This window comes from Dendrobates tinctorius, unplaced genomic scaffold (genome assembly GCF_039654945.1).
Source record: "Dendrobates tinctorius isolate UK_male_01 unplaced genomic scaffold, ASM3965494v1 ptg000094l, whole genome shotgun sequence".
Classification (NCBI taxonomy): domain Eukaryota; kingdom Metazoa; phylum Chordata; class Amphibia; order Anura; family Dendrobatidae; genus Dendrobates; species Dendrobates tinctorius.
Window position 1 is genome coordinate 5,031,117 of NW_027361762.1, and position 24,999 is coordinate 5,056,115.

The 24,999-nt window shown below is 46.7% G+C and overlaps 1 protein-coding gene across 3 annotated transcripts in view; it reads left to right on the top strand.

The window, feature by feature from the left end:
• Window positions 1–24,166: 24,166 nt before the first annotated feature.
• FAM234B (family with sequence similarity 234 member B) overlaps window positions 24,167–24,999 on the top strand; it is a 117,198-nt gene continuing 116,365 nt past the window's right edge. The window contains exon 1 of one of the 3 annotated variants that reach the window (XM_073586660.1): window positions 24,167–24,287. In XM_073586660.1, coding sequence (XP_073442761.1) covers window positions 24,227–24,287 — 61 coding nt within the window. In that variant the 5' untranslated portion in view covers window positions 24,167–24,226. The other 2 variants (XM_073586659.1, XM_073586658.1) reach the window with 2 other exon arrangements.

Genomic DNA, 24,999 nt, shown 5'->3' on the forward strand with positions numbered 1-24,999 from the left:
TCCTGCCAAAACTGACACACTGATCACCATGTATCCTTCCTGGCAAAATATTGGCACACTGATGACCATGTATCCTTCCTGGCAAAACTGGCACACTGATGAGCATGCATCCTTCCTGGCAAAACTGGCATACTGATGAGCATGCATCCTTCCTGGCAAAAATGGAACACTGATGACCATGCTTCCTTCCTGGCAAAATATTGGCACTGATGACCATGTATTCTTCCTGGCAAAACTGGCACACTGATGACCATGCATCCTTCCTGGCAAAATATTGGCACACTGATAACCATGTATCCTTCCTGGCAAAACTGGCATACTGATGAGCATGCATCCTTCCTGGCAAAAATGGAACACTGATGACCATGCTTCCTTCCTGGCAAAATATTGGCACTGATGACCATGTATTCTTCCTGGCAAAACTGACACACTGATAACCATGTATCCTTCCTGGCAAAACTGGCACACTGATGAGAATGCATCCTTCCTGGGGCACACTGATGACCATGCACCCTTCCTGGCAAAATATTGGCACACTGATGAGTATGTATCCTTCCTGCCAAAACTGACACACTGATCACCATGTATCCTTCCTGGCAAAATATTGGCACACTGATGACCATGTATCCTTCCTGGCAAAACTGGCACACTGATGAGCATGCATCCTTCCTGGCAAAACTGGCACACTGATGAGCATGCATCCTTCCTGGCAAAAATGGAACACTGATGACCATGCTTCCTTCCTGGCAAAATATTGGCACTGATGACCATGTATTCTTCCTGGCAAAACTGGCACACTGATGACCATGCATCCTTCCTGGCAAAATATTGGCACACTGATGACCATGCATCCTTCCTGGCAAAATACTGGCACACTGATGAGCATGCATCCTTCCTGGCAAAACTGGCATACTGATGAGCATGCATCCTTTCTGGCAAAATATTGGCACACTGATGGCCATGCATCCTTCCTGGCAAAATATTGGCACACTGATGGCCATGTATCCTTCCTGGCAAAACTGGCACACTGATGAGCATGCATCCTTCCTGGCAAAATATTGGCACACTGATGACCATGCATCCTTCCTGGCAAAATTGGCACTGATGAGCATGTATCCTTCCTGGCAAATCTGGCACACTGATGACCATGCATCCTTCCTGGCAAAATATTGGCACACTGATGACCATGTATCCTTTCTGGCAAAATATTGGCACACTGATGAGCATGCATCCTTCCTGGCAAAATATTGGCACACTGATGACCATGCATCCTTCCTGGCAAAACTGGCACACTGATGACCATGCATCCTTCCTGGCAAAATATTGGCACACTGATGACCATGCATTCTTCCTGGCAAAACTGACACACTGATGACCATGCATCCTTCCTGGCAAAATATTGGCACACTGATGAGCATGCATCCTTCCTGGCAAAACTGACACACTCATGAGCATGCATCCTTCCTGGCAAAATATTGGCACACTGATGACCATGCATCCTTTCTGGCAAAAAATATTGGCACACTGATGACCATGCATCCTTCCTGGCAAAACTGGCACACTGATGAGAATGCATCCTTCCTGGCAAAATATTGGCACACTGATGACCATGTATCCTTCCTGGCAAAACTGACACACTGATGAGCATGCATCTTTCCTGGCAAAATATTGGCACACTGATGACCATCTATTCTTCCTGGCAAAACTGGCACACTGATGACCATGCATCCTTCCTGGCAAAATATTGGCACACTGATGACCATGTATCCAGCAAAATATTGGCACACTGATGACCATGTATCCTTCCTGGCAAAACTGGCACACTGATGACCATGCATCCTTCCTGGCAAAATATTGGCACACTGATGAGCATGCATCCTTCCTGGCAAAATATTGGCACACTGATGACCATGCATCCTTCCTGGCAAAACTGGCACACTGATGACCATGCATCCTTCCTGGCAAAATATTGGCACACTGATGACCATGCATCCTTCCTGGCAAAATATTGGCACACCGATGACCATGCATCCTTCCTGGCAAAATATTGGCACACTGATGAGCATGCATCCTTCCTGGCAAAACTGACACACTCATGAGCATGCATCCTTCCTGGCAAAATATTGGCACACTGATGACCATGCATCCTTCCTGGCAAAATATTGGCACACTGATGAGCATGCATCTTTTCTGGCAAAATATTGGCACACTGAAGACCATGCATCCTTCCTGGCAAAATATTGGCACACTGATGAGCATGCATCCTTCCTGGCAAAACTGACACACTGATGAGCATGCATCCTTCCTGGCAAAATATTGGCACACTGATTACCATGCATCTTTTCTGGCAAAATATTGGCACACTGATGACCATGCATCCTTCCTGGCAAAACTGGCACACTGATGAGAATGCATCCTTCCTGGCAAAATATTGGCACAATGATGACCATGTATCCTTCCTGGCAAAACTGGCACACTGATGAGCATGCATCTTTCCTGGCAAAATATTGGCACACTGATGACCATGCATCCTTCCTGGCAAAACTGGCACATTGATGAGCATGCATCCTTCCTGGCAAAATATTGGCACACTGATGACCATGTATCCTTCCTGGCAAAACTGGCACACTGATGAGCATGCATCTTTCCTGGCAAAATACTGGCACACTGATGACCATGTATTCTTCCTGGCAAAACTGACACACTGATAACCATGTATCCTTCCTGGCAAAACTGGCACACTGATGAGAATGCATCCTTCCTGGGGCACACTGATGACCATGGACCCTTCCTGGCAAAATATTGGCACACTGATGAGTATGTATCCTTCCTGCCAAAACTGACACACTGATCACCATGTATCCTTCCTGGCAAAATATTGGCACACTGATGACCATGTATCCTTCCTGGCAAAACTGGCACACTGATGAGCATGCATCCTTCCTGGCAAAACTGGCATACTGATGAGCATGCATCCTTCCTGGCAAAAATGGAACACTGATGACCATGCTTCCTTCCTGGCAAAATATTGGCACTGATGACCATGTATTCTTCCTGGCAAAACTGGCACACTGATGACCATGCATCCTTCCTGGCAAAATATTGGCACACTGATAACCATGTATCCTTCCTGGCAAAACTGGCATACTGATGAGCATGCATCCTTCCTGGCAAAAATGGAACACTGATGACCATGCTTCCTTCCTGGCAAAATATTGGCACTGATGACCATGTATTCTTCCTGGCAAAACTGACACACTGATAACCATGTATCCTTCCTGGCAAAACTGGCACACTGATGAGAATGCATCCTTCCTGGGGCACACTGATGACCATGCACCCTTCCTGGCAAAATATTGGCACACTGATGAGTATGTATCCTTCCTGCCAAAACTGACACACTGATCACCATGTATCCTTCCTGGCAAAATATTGGCACACTGATGACCATGTATCCTTCCTGGCAAAACTGGCACACTGATGAGCATGCATCCTTCCTGGCAAAACTGGCACACTGATGAGCATGCATCCTTCCTGGCAAAAATGGAACACTGATGACCATGCTTCCTTCCTGGCAAAATATTGGCACTGATGACCATGTATTCTTCCTGGCAAAACTGGCACACTGATGACCATGCATCCTTCCTGGCAAAATATTGGCACACTGATGACCATGCATCCTTCCTGGCAAAATACTGGCACACTGATGAGCATGCATCCTTCCTGGCAAAACTGGCATACTGATGAGCATGCATCCTTTCTGGCAAAATATTGGCACACTGATGGCCATGCATCCTTCCTGGCAAAATATTGGCACACTGATGGCCATGTATCCTTCCTGGCAAAACTGGCACACTGATGAGCATGCATCCTTCCTGGCAAAATATTGGCACACTGATGACCATGCATCCTTCCTGGCAAAATTGGCACTGATGAGCATGTATCCTTCCTGGCAAATCTGGCACACTGATGACCATGCATCCTTCCTGGCAAAATATTGGCACACTGATGACCATGTATCCTTTCTGGCAAAATATTGGCACACTGATGAGCATGCATCCTTCCTGGCAAAATATTGGCACACTGATGACCATGCATCCTTCCTGGCAAAACTGGCACACTGATGACCATGCATCCTTCCTGGCAAAATATTGGCACACTGATGACCATGCATTCTTCCTGGCAAAACTGACACACTGATGACCATGCATCCTTCCTGGCAAAATATTGGCACACTGATGAGCATGCATCCTTCCTGGCAAAACTGACACACTCATGAGCATGCATCCTTCCTGGCAAAATATTGGCACACTGATGACCATGCATCCTTTCTGGCAAAAAATATTGGCACACTGATGACCATGCATCCTTCCTGGCAAAACTGGCACACTGATGAGAATGCATCCTTCCTGGCAAAATATTGGCACACTGATGACCATGTATCCTTCCTGGCAAAACTGACACACTGATGAGCATGCATCTTTCCTGGCAAAATATTGGCACACTGATGACCATCTATTCTTCCTGGCAAAACTGGCACACTGATGACCATGCATCCTTCCTGGCAAAATATTGGCACACTGATGACCATGTATCCAGCAAAATATTGGCACACTGATGACCATGTATCCTTCCTGGCAAAACTGGCACACTGATGACCATGCATCCTTCCTGGCAAAATATTGGCACACTGATGAGCATGCATCCTTCCTGGCAAAATATTGGCACACTGATGACCATGCATCCTTCCTGGCAAAACTGGCACACTGATGACCATGCATCCTTCCTGGCAAAATATTGGCACACTGATGACCATGCATCCTTCCTGGCAAAATATTGGCACACCGATGACCATGCATCCTTCCTGGCAAAATATTGGCACACTGATGAGCATGCATCCTTCCTGGCAAAACTGACACACTCATGAGCATGCATCCTTCCTGGCAAAATATTGGCACACTGATGACCATGCATCCTTCCTGGCAAAATATTGGCACACTGATGAGCATGCATCTTTTCTGGCAAAATATTGGCACACTGAAGACCATGCATCCTTCCTGGCAAAATATTGGCACACTGATGAGCATGCATCCTTCCTGGCAAAACTGACACACTGATGAGCATGCATCCTTCCTGGCAAAATATTGGCACACTGATTACCATGCATCTTTTCTGGCAAAATATTGGCACACTGATGACCATGCATCCTTCCTGGCAAAACTGGCACACTGATGAGAATGCATCCTTCCTGACAAAATATTGGCACAATGATGACCATGTATCCTTCCTGGCAAAACTGGCACACTGATGAGCATGCATCTTTCTTGGCAAAATATTGGCACACTGATGACCATGCATCCTTCCTGGCAAAACTGGCACATTGATGAGCATGCATCCTTCCTGGCAAAATATTGGCACACTGATGACCATGTATCCTTCCTGGCAAAACTGGCACACTGATGAGCATGCATCTTTCCTGGCAAAATACTGGCACACTGATGACCATGTATTCTTCCTGGCAAAACTGACACACTGATAACCATGTATCCTTCCTGGCAAAACTGGCACACTGATGAGAATGCATCCTTCCTGGGGCACACTGATGACCATGCACCCTTCCTGGCAAAATATTGGCACACTGATGAGTATGTATCCTTCCTGCCAAAACTGACACACTGATCACCATGTATCCTTCCTGGCAAAATATTGGCACACTGATGACCATGTATCCTTCCTGGCAAAACTGGCACACTGATGAGCATGCATCCTTCCTGGCAAAATATTGGCACACTGATGACCATGTATCCTTCCTGGCAAAACTGGCACACTGATGAGCATGCATCCTTCCTGGCAAAACTGGCACACTGATGAGCATGCATCCTTCCTGGCAAAAATGGAACACTGATGACCATGCTTCCTTCCTGGCAAAATATTGGCACTGATGACCATGTATTCTTCCTGGCAAAACTGGCACACTGATGACCATGCATCCTTCCTGGCAAAATATTGGCACACTGATAACCATGTATCCTTCCTGGCAAAACTGGCATACTGATGAGCATGCATCCTTCCTGGCAAAAATGGAACACTGATGACCATGCTTCCTTCCTGGCAAAATATTGGCACTGATGACCATGTATTCTTCCTGGCAAAACTGGCACACTGATGACCATGCATCCTTCCTGGCAAAATATTGGCACACTGATGACCATGCATCCTTCCTGGCAAAATACTGGCACACTGATGAGCATGCATCCTTCCTGGCAAAACTGGCATACTGATGAGCATGCATCCTTTCTGGCAAAATATTGGCACACTGATGGCCATGCATCCTTCCTGGCAAAATATTGGCACACTGGCCATGTATCGTTCCTGGCAAAACTGGCACACTGATGAGCATGCATCCTTCCTGGCAAAATATTGGCACACTGATGACCATGCATCCTTCCTGGCAAAATTGGCACTGATGAGCATGTATCCTTCCTGGCAAAACTGGCACACTGATGACCATGTATACTTCCTGGCAAAACTGGCACACTGATGGCCATGCATCCTTCCTGGCAAAATATTGGCACACTGATGACCATGTATCCTTTCTGGCAAAATATTGGCACACTGATGAGCATGCATCCTTCCTGGTAAAATATTGGCACACTGATGACCATGCATCCTTCCTGGCAAAACTGGCACACTGATGACCATGCATCCTTCCTGGCAAAATATTGGCACACTGATGACCATGCATTCTTCCTGGCAAAACTGACACACTGATGACCATGCATCCTTCCTGGCAAAATATTGGCACACTGATGAGCATGCATCCTTCCTGGCAAAACTGACACACATGAGCATGCATCCTTCCTGGCAAAATATTGGCACACTGATGACCATGCATCCTTTCTGGCAAAAAATATTGGCACACTGATGACCATGCATCCTTCCTGGCAAAACTGGCACACTGATGAGCATGCATCTTTCCTGGCAAAATACTGGCACACTGATGACCATGTATTCTTCCTGGCAAAATATTGGCACACTGATGAGCATGCATCCTTCCTGGCAAAACTGGCACACTGATGAGCATGCATCTTTCCTGGCAAAATACTGGCACACTGATGACCATGCATCCTTCCTGGCAAAACTGGCACACTGATGAGCATGCATCTTTCCTGGCAAAATACTGGCACACTGATGACCTTGTATTCTTCCTGGCAAAACTGACACACTGATAACCATGTATCCTTCCTGGCAAAACTGGCACACTGATGAGAATGCATCCTTCCTGGGGCACACTGATGACCATGCACCCTTCCTGGCAAAATATTGGCACACTGATGAGTATGTATCCTTCCTGCCAAAACTGACACACTGATCACCATGTATCCTTCCTGGCAAAATATTGGCACACTGATGACCATGTATCCTTCCTGGCAAAACTGGCACACTGATGAGCATGCATCCTTCCTGGCAAAATATTGGCACACTGTTGACCATGTATCCTTCCTGGCAAAACTGGCACACTGATGAGCATGCATCCTTCCTGGCAAAACTGGCACACTGATGAGCATGCATCCTTCCTGGCAAAAATGGAACACTGATGACCATGCATCCTTCCTGGCAAAATATTGGCACACTGATGAGCATGCATCCTTCCTGGCAAAATATTGGCACACTGATGACCATGCATCCTTCCTGGCAAAACTGGCACACTGATGACCATGCATCCTTCCTGGCAAAATATTGGCACACTGATGACCATGCATCCTTCCTGGCAAAATATTGGCACACCGATGACCATGCATCCTTCCTGGCAAAATATTGGCACACTGATGAGCATGCATCCTTCCTGGCAAAACTGACACACTCATGAGCATGCATCCTTCCTGGCAAAATATTGGCACACTGATGACCATGCATCCTTCCTGGCAAAATATTGGCACACTGATGAGCATGCATCTTTTCTGGCAAAATATTGGCACACTGAAGACCATGCACCCTTCCTGGCAAAATATTGGCACACTGATGAGCATGCATCCTTCCTGGCAAAACTGACACACTGATGAGCATGCATCCTTCCTGGCAAAATATTGGCACACTGATTACCATGCATCTTTTCTGGCAAAATATTGGCACACTGATGACCATGCATCCTTCCTGGCAAAACTGGCACACTGATGAGAATGCATCCTTCCTGGCAAAATATTGGCACAATGATGACCATGCATCCTTCCTGGCAAAACTGGCACACTGATGAGCATGCATCTTTCCTGGCAAAATATTGGCACACTGATGACCATGCATCCTTCCTGGCAAAACTGGCACATTGATGAGCATGCATCCTTCCTGGCAAAATATTGGCACACTGATGACCATGTATCCTTCCTGGCAAAACTGGCACACTGATGAGCATGCATCTTTCCTGGCAAAATACTGGCACACTGATGACCATGTATTCTTCCTGGCAAAACTGACACACTGATAACCATGTATCCTTCCTGGCAAAACTGGCACACTGATGAGAATGCATCCTTCCTGGGGCACACTGATGACCATGCACCCTTCCTGGCAAAATATTGGCACACTGGTGAGTATGTATCCTTCCTGCCAAAACTGACACACTGATCACCATGTATCCTTCCTGGCAAAATATTGGCACACTGATGACCATGTAACCTTCCTGGCAAAACTGGCACACTGATGAGCATGCATCCTTCCTGGCAAAACTGGCACACTGATGAGCATGCATCCTTCCTGGCAAAAATGGAACACTGATGACCATGCTTCCTTCCTGGCAAAATATTGGCACTGATGACCATGTATTCTTCCTGGCAAAACTGGCACACTGATGACCATGCATCCTTCCTGGCAAAATATTGGCACACTGATAACCATGTATCCTTCCTGGCAAAACTGGCATACTGATGAGCATGCATCCTTCCTGGCAAAAATGGAACACTGATGACCATGCTTCCTTCCTGGCAAAATATTGGCACTGATGACCATGTATTCTTCCTGGCAAAACTGGCACACTGATGACCATGCATCCTTCCTGGCAAAATATTGGCACACTGATGACCATGCATCCTTCCTGGCAAAATACTGGCACACTGATGAGCATGCATCCTTCCTGGCAAAACTGGCATACTGATGAGCATGCATCCTTTCTGGCAAAATATTGGCACACTGATGGCCATGCATCCTTCCTGGCAAAATATTGGCACACTGATGGCCATGTATCCTTCCTGGCAAAACTGGCACACTGATGAGCATGCATCCTTCCTGGCAAAATATTGGCACACTGATGACCATGCATCCTTCCTGGCAAAATTGGCACTGATGAGCATGTATCCTTCCTGGCAAAACTGGCACACTGATGACCATGTATCCTTCCTGGCAAAACTGGCACACTGATGGCCATGCATCCTTCCTGGCAAAATATTGGCACACTGATGACCATGTATCCTTTCTGGCAAAATATTGGCACACTGATGAGCATGCATCCTTCCTGGCAAAATATTGGCACCCTGATGACCATGCATCCTTCCTGGCAAAACTGGCACACTGATGACCATGCATCCTTCCTGGCAAAATATTGGCACACTGATGACCATGCATTCTTCCTGGCAAAACTGACACACTGATGACCATGCATCCTTCCTGGCAAAATATTGGCACACTGATGAGCATGCATCCTTCCTGGCAAAACTGACACACTCATGAGCATGCATCCTTCCTGGCAAAATATTGGCACACTGATGACCATGCATCCTTTCTGGCAAAAAATATTGGCACACTGATGACCATGCATCCTTCCTGGCAAAACTGGCACACTGATGAGAATGCATCCTTCCTGGCAAAATATTGGCACACTGATGACCATGTATCCTTCCTGGCAAAACTGACACACTGATGAGCATGCATCTTTCCTGGCAAAATATTGGCACACTGATGACCATCTATTCTTCCTGGCAAAACTGGCACATTGATGACCATGCATCCTTCCTGGCAAAATATTGGCACACTGATGACCATGTATCCTTTCTGGCAAAATATTGGCAGACTGATGACCATGTATCCTTCCTGGCAAAACTGGCACACTGATGACCATGCATCCTTCCTGGCAAAATATTGGCACACTGATGAGCATGCATCCTTCCTGGCAAAATATTGGCACACTGATGACCATGCATCCTTCCTGGCAAAACTGGCACACTGATGACCATGCATCCTTCCTGGCAAAATATTGGCACACTGATGACCATGCATCCTTCCTGGCAAAATATTGGCACACCGATGACCATGCATCCTTCCTGGCAAAATATTGGCACACTGATGAGCATGCATCCTTCCTGGCAAAACTGACACACTCATGAGCATGCATCCTTCCTGGCAAAATATTGGCACACTGATGACCATGCATCCTTCCTGGCAAAATATTGGCACACTGATGAGCATGCATCTTTTCTGGCAAAATATTGGCACACTGAAGACCATGCATCCTTCCTGGCAAAATATTGGCACACTGATGAGCATGCATCCTTCCTGGCAAAACTGACACACTGATGAGCATGCATCCTTCCTGGCAAAATATTGGCACACTGATTACCATGCATCTTTTCTGGCAAAATATTGGCACACTGATGACCATGCATCCTTCCTGGCAAAACTGGCACACTGATGAGAATGCATCCTTCCTGGCAAAATATTGGCACAATGATGACCATGTATCCTTCCTGGCAAAACTGGCACACTGATGAGCATGCATCTTTCCTGGCAAAATATTGGCACACTGATGACCATGCATCCTTCCTGGCAAAACTGGCACATTGATGAGCATGCATCCTTCCTGGCAAAATATTGGCACACTGATGACCATGTATCCTTCCTGGCAAAACTGGCACACTGATGAGCATGCATCTTTCCTGGCAAAATACTGGCACACTGATGACCTTGTATTCTTCCTGGCAAAACTGACACACTGATAACCATGTATCCTTCCTGGCAAAACTGGCACACTGATGAGAATGCATCCTTCCTGGGGCACACTGATGACCATGCACCCTTCCTGGCAAAATATTGGCACACTGATGAGTATGTATCCTTCCTGCCAAAACTGACACACTGATCACCATGTATCCTTCCTGGCAAAATATTGGCACACTGATGACCATGTATCCTTCCTGGCAAAACTGGCACACTGATGAGCATGCATCCTTCCTGGCAAAATATTGGCACACTGATGACCATGTATCCTTCCTGGCAAAACTGGCACACTGATGAGCATGCATCCTTCCTGGCAAAACTGGCACACTGATGAGCATGCATCCTTCCTGGCAAAAATGGAACACTGATGACCATGCTTCCTTCCTGGCAAAATATTGGCACTGATGACCATGTATTCTTCCTGGCAAAACTGGCACACTGATGACCATGCATCCTTCCTTGCAAAATATTGGCACACTGATAACCATGTATCCTTCCTGGCAAAACTGGCATACTGATGAGCATGCATCCTTCCTGGCAAAAATGGAACACTGATGACCATGCTTCCTTCCTGGCAAAATATTGGCACTGATGACCATGTATTCTTCCTGGCAAAACTGGCACACTGATGACCATGCATCCTTCCTGGCAAAATATTGGCACACTGATGACCATGCATCCTTCCTGGCAAAATACTTGCACACTGATGAGCATGCATCCTTCCTGGCAAAACTGGCATACTGATGAGCATGCATCCTTTCTGGCAAAATATTGGCACACTGATGGCCATGCATCCTTCCTGGCAAAATATTGGCACACTGATGGCCATGTATCCTTCCTGGCAAAACTGGCACACTGATGAGCATGCATCCTTCCTGGCAAAATATTGGCACACTGATGACCATGCATCCTTCCTGGCAAAATTGGCACTGATGAGCATGTATCCTTCCTGGCAAAACTGGCACACTGATGACCATGTATCCTTCCTGGCAAAACTGGCACACTGATGGCCATGCATCCTTCCTGGCAAAATATTGGCACACTGATGACCATGTATCCTTTCTGGCAAAATATTGGCACACTGATGAGCATGCATCCTTCCTGGCAAAATATTGGCACCCTGATGACCATGCATCCTTCCTGGCAAAACTGGCACACTGATGACCATGCATCCTTCCTGGCAAAATATTGGCACACTGATGACCATGCATTCTTCCTGGCAAAACTGACACACTGATGACCATGCATCCTTCCTGGCAAAATATTGGCACACTGATGAGCATGCATCCTTCCTGGCAAAACTGACACACTCATGAGCATGCATCCTTCCTGGCAAAATATTGGCACACTGATGACCATGCATCCTTTCTGGCAAAAAATATTGGCACACTGATGACCATGCATCCTTCCTGGCAAAACTGGCACATTGATGAGAATGCATCCTTCCTGGCAAAATATTGGCACACTGATGACCATGTATCCTTCCTGGCAAAACTGACACACTGATGAGCATGCATCTTTCCTGGCAAAATATTGGCACACTGATGACCATCTATTCTTCCTGGCAAAACTGGCACACTGATGACCATGCATCCTTCCTGGCAAAATATTGGCACACTGATGACCATGTATCCTTTCTGGCAAAATATTGGCAGACTGATGACCATGTATCCTTCCTGGCAAAACTGGCACACTGATGACCATGCATCCTTCCTGGCAAAATATTGGCACACTGATGAGCATGCATCCTTCCTGGCAAAATATTGGCACACTGATGACCATGCATCCTTCCTGGCAAAACTGGCACACTGATGACCATGCATCCTTCCTGGCAAAATATTGGCACACTGATGACCATGCATCCTTCCTGGCAAAATATTGGCACACCGATGACCATGCATCCTTCCTGGCAAAATATTGGCACACTGATGAGCATGCATCCTTCCTGGCAAAACTGACACACTCATGAGCATGCATCCTTCCTGGCAAAATATTGGCACACTGATGACCATGCATCCTTCCTGGCAAAATATTGGCACACTGATGAGCATGCATCTTTTCTGGCAAAATATTGGCACACTGAAGACCATGCATCCTTCCTGGCAAAATATTGGCACACTGATGAGCATGCATCCTTCCTGGCAAAACTGACACACTGATGAGCATGCATCCTTCCTGGCAAAATATTGGCACACTGATTACCATGCATCTTTTCTGGCAAAATATTGGCACACTGATGACCATGCATCCTTCCTGGCAAAACTGGCACACTGATGAGAATGCATCCTTCCTGGCAAAATATTGGCACAATGATGACCATGTATCCTTCCTGGCAAAACTGGCACACTGATGAGCATGCATCTTTCCTGGCAAAATATTGGCACACTGATGACCATGCATCCTTCCTGGCAAAACTGGCACATTGATGAGCATGCATCCTTCCTGGCAAAATATTGGCACACTGATGACCATGTATCCTTCCTGGCAAAACTGGCACACTGATGAGCATGCATCTTTCCTGGCAAAATACTGGCACACTGATGACCATGTATTCTTCCTGGCAAAACTGACACACTGATAACCATGTATCCTTCCTGGCAAAACTGGCACACTGATGAGAATGCATCCTTCCTGGGGCACACTGATGACCATGGACCCTTCCTGGCAAAATATTGGCACACTGATGAGTATGTATCCTTCCTGCCAAAACTGACACACTGATCACCATGTATCCTTCCTGGCAAAATATTGGCACACTGATGACCATGTATCCTTCCTGGCAAAACTGGCACACTGATGAGCATGCATCCTTCCTGGCAAAACTGGCATACTGATGAGCATGCATCCTTCCTGGCAAAAATGGAACACTGATGACCATGCTTCCTTCCTGGCAAAATATTGGCACTGATGACCATGTATTCTTCCTGGCAAAACTGGCACACTGATGACCATGCATCCTTCCTGGCAAAATATTGGCACACTGATAACCATGTATCCTTCCTGGCAAAACTGGCATACTGATGAGCATGCATCCTTCCTGGCAAAAATGGAACACTGATGACCATGCTTCCTTCCTGGCAAAATATTGGCACTGATGACCATGTATTCTTCCTGGCAAAACTGACACACTGATAACCATGTATCCTTCCTGGCAAAACTGGCACACTGATGAGAATGCATCCTTCCTGGGGCACACTGATGACCATGCACCCTTCCTGGCAAAATATTGGCACACTGATGAGTATGTATCCTTCCTGCCAAAACTGACACACTGATCACCATGTATCCTTCCTGGCAAAATATTGGCACACTGATGACCATGTATCCTTCCTGGCAAAACTGGCACACTGATGAGCATGCATCCTTCCTGGCAAAACTGGCACACTGATGAGCATGCATCCTTCCTGGCAAAAATGGAACACTGATGACCATGCTTCCTTCCTGGCAAAATATTGGCACTGATGACCATGTATTCTTCCTGGCAAAACTGGCACACTGATGACCATGCATCCTTCCTGGCAAAATATTGGCACACTGATGACCATGCATCCTTCCTGGCAAAATACTGGCACACTGATGAGCATGCATCCTTCCTGGCAAAACTGGCATACTGATGAGCATGCATCCTTTCTGGCAAAATATTGGCACACTGATGGCCATGCATCCTTCCTGGCAAAATATTGGCACACTGATGGCCATGTATCCTTCCTGGCAAAACTGGCACACTGATGAGCATGCATCCTTCCTGGCAAAATATTGGCACACTGATGACCATGCATCCTTCCTGGCAAAATTGGCACTGATGAGCATGTATCCTTCCTGGCAAATCTGGCACACTGATGACCATGCATCCTTCCTGGCAAAATATTGGCACACTGATGACCATGTATCCTTTCTGGCAAAATATTGGCACACTGATGAGCATGCATCCTTCCTGGCAAAATATTGGCACACTGATGACCATGCATCCTTCCTGGCAAAACTGGCACACTGATGACCATGCATCCTTCCTGGCAAAATATTGGCACACTGATGACCATGCATTCTTCCTGGCAAAACTGACACACTGATGACCATGCATCCTTCCTGGCAAAATATTGGCACACTGATGAGCATGCATCCTTCCTGGCAAAACTGACACACTCATGAGCATGCATCCTTCCTGGCAAAATATTGGCACACTGATGACCATGCATCCTTTCTGGCAAAAAATATTGGCACACTGATGACCATGCATCCTTCCTGGCAAAACTGGCACACTGATGAGAATGCATCCTTCCTGGCAAAATATTGGCACACTGATGACCATGTATCCTTCCTGGCAAAACTGACACACTGATGAGCATGCATCTTTCCTGGCAAAATATTGGCACACTGATGACCATCTATTCTTCCTGGCAAAACTGGCACACTGATGACCATGCATCCTTCCTGGCAAAATATTGGCACACTGATGACCATGTATCCAGCAAAATATTGGCACACTGATGACCATGTATCCTTCCTGGCAAAACTGGCACACTGATGACCATGCATCCTTCCTGGCAAAATATTGGCACACTGATGAGCATGCATCCTTCCTGGCAAAATATTGGCACACTGATGACCATGCATCCTTCCTGGCAAAACTGGCACACTGATGACCATGCATCCTTCCTGGCAAAATATTGGCACACTGATGACCATGCATCCTTCCTGGCAAAATATTGGCACACCGATGACCATGCATCCTTCCTGGCAAAATATTGGCACACTGATGAGCATGCATCCTTCCTGGCAAAACTGACACACTCATGAGCATGCATCCTTCCTGGCAAAATATTGGCACACTGATGACCATGCATCCTTCCTGGCAAAATATTGGCACACTGATGAGCATGCATCTTTTCTGGCAAAATATTGGCACACTGAAGACCATGCATCCTTCCTGGCAAAATATTGGCACACTGATGAGCATGCATCCTTCCTGGCAAAACTGACACACTGATGAGCATGCATCCTTCCTGGCAAAATATTGGCACACTGATTACCATGCATCTTTTCTGGCAAAATATTGGCACACTGATGACCATGCATCCTTCCTGGCAAAACTGGCACACTGATGAGAATGCATCCTTCCTGGCAAAATATTGGCACAATGATGACCATGTATCCTTCCTGGCAAAACTGGCACACTGATGAGCATGCATCTTTCCTGGCAAAATATTGGCACACTGATGACCATGCATCCTTCCTGGCAAAACTGGCACATTGATGAGCATGCATCCTTCCTGGCAAAATATTGGCACACTGATGACCATGTATCCTTCCTGGCAAAACTGGCACACTGATGAGCATGCATCTTTCCTGGCAAAATACTGGCACACTGATGACCATGTATTCTTCCTGGCAAAACTGACACACTGATAACCATGTATCCTTCCTGGCAAAACTGGCACACTGATGAGAATGCATCCTTCCTGGGGCACACTGATGACCATGGACCCTTCCTGGCAAAATATTGGCACACTGATGAGTATGTATCCTTCCTGCCAAAACTGACACACTGATCACCATGTATCCTTCCTGGCAAAATATTGGCACACTGATGACCATGTATCCTTCCTGGCAAAACTGGCACACTGATGAGCATGCATCCTTCCTGGCAAAACTGGCATACTGATGAGCATGCATCCTTCCTGGCAAAAATGGAACACTGATGACCATGCTTCCTTCCTGGCAAAATATTGGCACTGATGACCATGTATTCTTCCTGGCAAAACTGGCACACTGATGACCATGCATCCTTCCTGGCAAAATATTGGCACACTGATAACCATGTATCCTTCCTGGCAAAACTGGCATACTGATGAGCATGCATCCTTCCTGGCAAAAATGGAACACTGATGACCATGCTTCCTTCCTGGCAAAATATTGGCACTGATGACCATGTATTCTTCCTGGCAAAACTGACACACTGATAACCATGTATCCTTCCTGGCAAAACTGGCACACTGATGAGAATGCATCCTTCCTGGGGCACACTGATGACCATGCACCCTTCCTGGCAAAATATTGGCACACTGATGAGTATGTATCCTTCCTGCCAAAACTGACACACTGATCACCATGTATCCTTCCTGGCAAAATATTGGCACACTGATGACCATGTATCCTTCCTGGCAAAACTGGCACACTGATGAGCATGCATCCTTCCTGGCAAAACTGGCACACTGATGAGCATGCATCCTTCCTGGCAAAAATGGAACACTGATGACCATGCTTCCTTCCTGGCAAAATATTGGCACTGATGACCATGTATTCTTCCTGGCAAAACTGGCACACTGATGACCATGCATCCTTCCTGGCAAAATATTGGCACACTGATGACCATGCATCCTTCCTGGCAAAATACTGGCACACTGATGAGCATGCATCCTTCCTGGCAAAACTGGCATACTGATGAGCATGCATCCTTTCTGGCAAAATATTGGCACACTGATGGCCATGCATCCTTCCTGGCAAAATATTGGCACACTGATGGCCATGTATCCTTCCTGGCAAAACTGGCACACTGATGAGCATGCATCCTTCCTGGCAAAATATTGGCACACTGATGACCATGCATCCTTCCTGGCAAAATTGGCACTGATGAGCATGTATCCTTCCTGGCAAATCTGGCACACTGATGACCATGCATCCTTCCTGGCAAAATATTGGCACACTGATGACCATGTATCCTTTCTGGCAAAATATTGGCACACTGATGAGCATGCATCCTTCCTGGCAAAATATTGGCACACTGATGACCATGCATCCTTCCTGGCAAAACTGGCACACTGATGACCATGCATCCTTCCTGGCAAAATATTGGCACACTGATGACCATGCATTCTTCCTGGCAAAACTGACACACTGATGACCATGCATCCTTCCTGGCAAAATATTGGCACACTGATGAGCATGCATCCTTCCTGGCAAAACTGACACACTCATGAGCATGCATCCTTCCTGGCAAAATATTGGCACACTGATGACCATGCATCCTTTCTGGCAAAAAATATTGGCACACTGATGACCATGCATCCTTCCTGGCAAAACTGGCACACTGATGAGAATGCATCCTTCCTGGCAAAATATTGGCACACTGATGACCATGTATCCTTCCTGGCAAAACTGACACACTGATGAGCATGCATCTTTCCTGGCAAAATATTGGCACACTGATGACCATCTATTCTTCCTGGCAAAACTGGCACACTGATGACCATGCATCCTTCCTGGCAAAATATTGGCACACTGATGACCATGTATCCAGCAAAATATTGGCACACTGATGACCATGTATCCTTCCTGGCAAAACTGGCACACTGATGACCATGCATCCTTCCTGGCAAAATATTGGCACACTGATGAGCATGCATCCTTCCTGGCAAAATATTGGCACACTGATGACCATGCATCCTTCCTGGCAAAACTGGCACACTGATGACCATGCATCCTTCCTGGCAAAATATTGGCACACTGATGACCATGCATCCTTCCTGGCAAAATATTGGCACACCGATGACCATGCATCCTTCCTGGCAAAATATTGGCACACTGATGAGCATGCATCCTTCCTGGCAAAACTGACACACTCATGAGCATGCATCCTTCCTGGCAAAATATTGGCACACTGATGACCATGCATCCTTCCTGGCAAAATATTGGCACACTGATGAGCATGCATCTTTTCTGGCAAAATATTGGCACACTGAAGACCATGCATCCTTCCTGGCAAAATATTGGCACACTGATGAGCATGCATCCTTCCTGGCAAAACTGACACACTGATGAGCATGCATCCTTCCTGGCAAAATATTGGCACACTGATTACCATGCATCTTTTCTGGCAAAATATTGGCACACTGATGACCATGCATCCTTCCTGGCAAAACTGGCACACTGATGAGAATGCATCCTTCCTGACAAAATATTGGCACAATGATGACCATGTATCCTTCCTGGCAAAACTGGCACACTGATGAGCATGCATCTTTCTTGGCAAAATATTGGCACACTGATGACCATGCATCCTTCCTGGCAAAACTGGCACATTGATGAGCATGCATCCTTCCTGGCAAAATATTGGCACACTGATGACCATGTATCCTTCCTGGCAAAACTGGCACACTGATGAGCATGCATCTTTCCTGGCAAAATACTGGCACACTGATGACCATGTATTCTTCCTGGCAAAACTGACACACTGATAACCATGTATCCTTCCTGGCAAAACTGGCACACTGATGAGAATGCATCCTTCCTGGGGCACACTGATGACCATGCACCCTTCCTGGCAAAATATTGGCACACTGATGAGTATGTATCCTTCCTGCCAAAACTGACACACTGATCACCATGTATCCTTCCTGGCAAAATATTGGCACACTGATGACCATGTATCCTTCCTGGCAAAACTGGCACACTGATGAGCATGCATCCTTCCTGGCAAAATATTGGCACACTGATGACCATGTATCCTTCCTGGCAAAACTGGCACACTGATGAGCATGCATCCTTCCTGGCAAAACTGGCACACTGATGAGCATGCATCCTTCCTGGCAAAAATGGAACACTGATGACCATGCTTCCTTCCTGGCAAAATATTGGCACTGATGACCATGTATTCTTCCTGGCAAAACTGGCACACTGATGACCATGCATCCTTCCTGGCAAAATATTGGCACACTGATAACCATGTATCCTTCCTGGCAAAACTGGCATACTGATGAGCATGCATCCTTCCTGGCAAAAATGGAACACTGATGACCATGCTTCCTTCCTGGCAAAATATTGGCACTGATGACCATGTATTCTTCCTGGCAAAACTGGCACACTGATGACCATGCATCCTTCCTGGCAAAATATTGGCACACTGATGACCATGCATCCTTCCTGGCAAAATACTGGCACACTGATGAGCATGCATCCTTCCTGGCAAAACTGGCATACTGATGAGCATGCATCCTTTCTGGCAAAATATTGGCACACTGATGGCCATGCATCCTTCCTGGCAAAATATTGGCACACTGGCCATGTATCGTTCCTGGCAAAACTGGCACACTGATGAGCATGCATCCTTCCTGGCAAAATATTGGCACACTGATGACCATGCATCCTTCCTGGCAAAATTGGCACTGATGAGCATGTATCCTTCCTGGCAAAACTGGCACACTGATGACCATGTATACTTCCTGGCAAAACTGGCACACTGATGGCCATGCATCCTTCCTGGCAAAATATTGGCACACTGATGACCATGTATCCTTTCTGGCAAAATATTGGCACACTGATGAGCATGCATCCTTCCTGGTAAAATATTGGCACACTGATGACCATGCATCCTTCCTGGCAAAACTGGCACACTGATGACCATGCATCCTTCCTGGCAAAATATTGGCACACTGATGACCATGCATTCTTCCTGGCAAAACTGACACACTGATGACCATGCATCCTTCCTGGCAAAATATTGGCACACTGATGAGCATGCATCCTTCCTGGCAAAACTGACACACATGAGCATGCATCCTTCCTGGCAAAATATTGGCACACTGATGACCATGCATCCTTTCTGGCAAAAAATATTGGCACACTGATGACCATGCATCCTTCCTGGCAAAACTGGCACACTGATGAGCATGCATCTTTCCTGGCAAAATACTGGCACACTGATGACCATGTATTCTTCCTGGCAAAATATTGGCACACTGATGAGCATGCATCCTTCCTGGCAAAACTGGCACACTGATGAGCATGCATCTTTCCTGGCAAAATACTGGCACACTGATGACCATGCATCCTTCCTGGCAAAATATTGGCACACTGATGAGCATGCATCCTTCCTGGCAAAACTGACACACATGAGCATGCATCCTTCCTGGCAAAATATTGGCACATTGATGAGCATGCATCCTTCCTGGCAAAATATTGGCACACTGATGACCATGTATCCTTCCTGGCAAAACTGGCACACTGATGAGCATGCATCTTTCCTGGCAAAATACTGGCACACTGATGACCATGTATTCTTCCTGGCAAAACTGACACACTGATAACCATGTATCCTTCCTGGCAAAACTGGCACACTGATGAGAATGCATCCTTCCTGGGGCACACTGATGACCATGCACCCTTCCTGGCAAAATATTGGCACACTGATGAGTATGTATCCTTCCTGCCAAAACTGACACACTGATCACCATGTATCCTTCCTGGCAAAATATTGGCACACTGATGACCATGTATCCTTCCTGGCAAAACTGGCACACTGATGAGCATGCATCCTTCCTGGCAAAATATTGGCACACTGATGACCATGTATCCTTCCTGGCAAAACTGGCACACTGATGAGCATGCATCCTTCCTGGCAAAACTGGCACACTGATGAGCATGCATCCTTCCTGGCAAAAATGGAACACTGATGACCATGCTTCCTTCCTGGCAAAATATTGGCACTGATGACCATGTATTCTTCCTGGCAAAACTGGCACACTGATGACCATGCATCCTTCCTGGCAAAATATTGGCACACTGATAACCATGTATCCTTCCTGGCAAAACTGGCATACTGATGAGCATGCATCCTTCCTGGCAAAAATGGAACACTGATGACCATGCTTCCTTCCTGGCAAAATATTGGCACTGATGACCATGTATTCTTCCTGGCAAAACTGGCACACTGATGACCATGCATCCTTCCTGGCAAAATATTGGCACACTGATGACCATGCATCCTTCCTGGCAAAATACTGGCACACTGATGAGCATGCATCCTTCCTGGCAAAACTGGCATACTGATGAGCATGCATCCTTTCTGGCAAAATATTGGCACACTGATGGCCATGCATCCTTCCTGGCAAAATATTGGCACACTGGCCATGTATCGTTCCTGGCAAAACTGGCACACTGATGAGCATGCATCCTTCCTGGCAAAATATTGGCACACTGATGACCATGCATCCTTCCTGGCAAAATTGGCACTGATGAGCATGTATCCTTCCTGGCAAAACTGGCACACTGATGACCATGTATACTTCCTGGCAAAACTGGCACACTGATGGCCATGCATCCTTCCTGGCAAAATATTGGCACACTGATGACCATGTATCCTTTCTGGCAAAATATTGGCACACTGATGAGCATGCATCCTTCCTGGTAAAATATTGGCACACTGATGACCATGCATCCTTCCTGGCAAAACTGGCACACTGATGACCATGCATCCTTCCTGGCAAAATATTGGCACACTGATGACCATGCATTCTTCCTGGCAAAACTGACACACTGATGACCATGCATCCTTCCTGGCAAAATATTGGCACACTGATGAGCATGCATCCTTCCTGGCAAAACTGACACACATGAGCATGCATCCTTCCTGGCAAAATATTGGCACACTGATGACCATGCATCCTTTCTGGCAAAAAATATTGGCACACTGATGACCATGCATCCTTCCTGGCAAAACTGGCACACTGATGAGAATGCATCCTTCCTGGCAAAATATTGGCACACTGATGACCATGTATCCTTCTTGGCAAAACTGACACACTGATGAGCATGCATCTTTCCTGGCAAAATATTGGCACACTGATGACCATTTATTCTTCCTGGCAAAACTGGCACACTGATGACCATGCATCCTTCCTGGCAAAATATTGGCACACTGATGACCATGTATCCTTTCTGGCAAAATATTGGCACACTGATGGCCATGTATCCTTCCTGGCAAAACTGGCACACTGATGAGCATGCATCCTTCCTGGCAAAATATTGGCACACTGATGACCATGCATCCTTCCTGGCAAAATTGGCACTGATGAGCATGTATCCTTCCTGGCAAAACTGGCACACTGATGACCATGTATCCTTCCTGGCAAAACTGGCACACTGATGGCCATGCATCCTTCCTGGCAAAATATTGGTACACTGATGACCATGCATCTTTCCTGGAAAAATACTGGCACACTGATGACCATGTATTCTTCTTGGCAAAATATTGGCACACTGATGAGTAAGTATCCTTCCTGGCAAGATATCCCATGTCCACAGACGCCCGCAGCTCACCAGTGGAGATGGTATGTGGCGCGTCTCTACAGACTAGGCGACGGTTTCTTCTGCAAGGGTGCTAGTTTCCGCCAGAGAAATATCACCCATACAATGTATTAAAAGCGGTGAATCCGCACGATTCAGTGATCACAAGGGCGTCACCTGCGTGCAGCAGACGGCAGCGGCCATGCCCTGTGTCCACTGCTGCACCTTCCTGATCGTGGGCACCCGGCCTTAAGGCCCTTTTACATTTAGCGATGCACCAGCGATATGACCCGGTCAGGATCGCTGGTGCATCGCAAAATGATCGCTAGTGAGCTGGCAAACAGGAAGATCTCACAGTGATGCAGCAGCGACGCAGCGCACGATACTTACCATTCACACACAGCGATCCTGACGTCCTCCCGCCCGCGTCCAGCGTCGCTCATCGTCACAGCACGAAGCTGACGACGAGAAATGGAGCCGCGCGATCAGTGATAACCCGCGGGGGAGCGGTCGGAGGTATCACACATAGCGATATCGCTAGTAATATCGCTATAATATCACAAAACCAGTGACGTTTTAGCGATATCGCTATGTGTAAAACCCTCTTTAGTGTACTGACCCCCAGGGTAATCGCATTCTTACCACAAGCAATTGCTGTAAAAACCAAACCCAGAGACTCTACCCTACAACGGGTTTTACTTTCACCATTAAAGAGGAATCGTGCAACAGACGAGATCTGAGAGGAACCAGGGTACAGCATGGCGCCATGACGGAGAATGCCCATCGGGGAGGCTCAGCCACAGACACAAGGTCGTTTCCCTGACGCAGTTTTCTCCCAGGAACAGGCCAGGGACACGGGACACTCTTATTGCCAAACGAGGGGTCGGCTGGTCAGATCGGACGATCTCCCCCGATCACACGGCCCGTCACACAGCCCCCATAGTCTGCACCGGTAGACCTCATTTATCCGCCTTATTCCTGTGCTGGAATCTAAGCAGCAAGGGAACAAATCACAGGAGTCAGTAAGTGAACATGGCGGAACAGAAGCGAGGGGGCACTGTCACTGTGTGACCGGGCATAATCGCCAGAGTCGCCACCATTTCCCAGCATGCCTTGCGGCATGAGTCTTCTCACTGTGTGTGCTTCCTGTCTGCATTAGCAGACTACATCACCCTCGGCACGCATGCGCAGTGTCCCTCCACAGAGTATGGCTACGGTGCTGTCCAGAGCCCTGAAGCTGCCAGGTGAGTCTCCCGCAGAGAGCTGTGTGTCCGCTGCGGCCACCGGGGATGGGGCTCATGTATGCACCCGATACAGTATGGCTGCGGTTATGTACCGTGTAGTGACTGTGCTGCAGAGGGATGATGGGGGCAAGGGCCGTGCTCACCTTGGGGCAAGTCCGGACGGACGGAAAAGAATGAGGAAAAGGAATGAACACAGTATAGGTGCAAAGACATGGAGAGGTATGAGGGATTACTTATGTATCTGGGATATGAAAGTAAGGGGGATTATATGTACACAATTAGGAAATCATCACATATCCCATATAAACAGCTGTATAATATATTCCCTGAGCTTTATAGGTGGGGAATGAGCATGTAATATATGTAGATAATAGAGGAATGAACACATATCCCATATATACAGCTGTATGTTATATTCCCTGAGCTTTATAGGTGGGGAATGAGCATGTAATATGTGTAGATAATAGGGGAATGATCACATATCCCATATATACAGCTGTATATTATATTCCCTGAGCTTTATAGGTGGGGAATGAACGTGTAATATATGTAGATAATAGGGGAATGAACACATATCCCATATAAACAGGTGTATATTATATTCCCTGAGCTTTATAGGTGAGGAATGAGCATGAAATATATGTAGATAATAGGGGAATGATCACATATCCCATATAAACAGCTGTATATTATATTCCCTGAGCTTTATAGG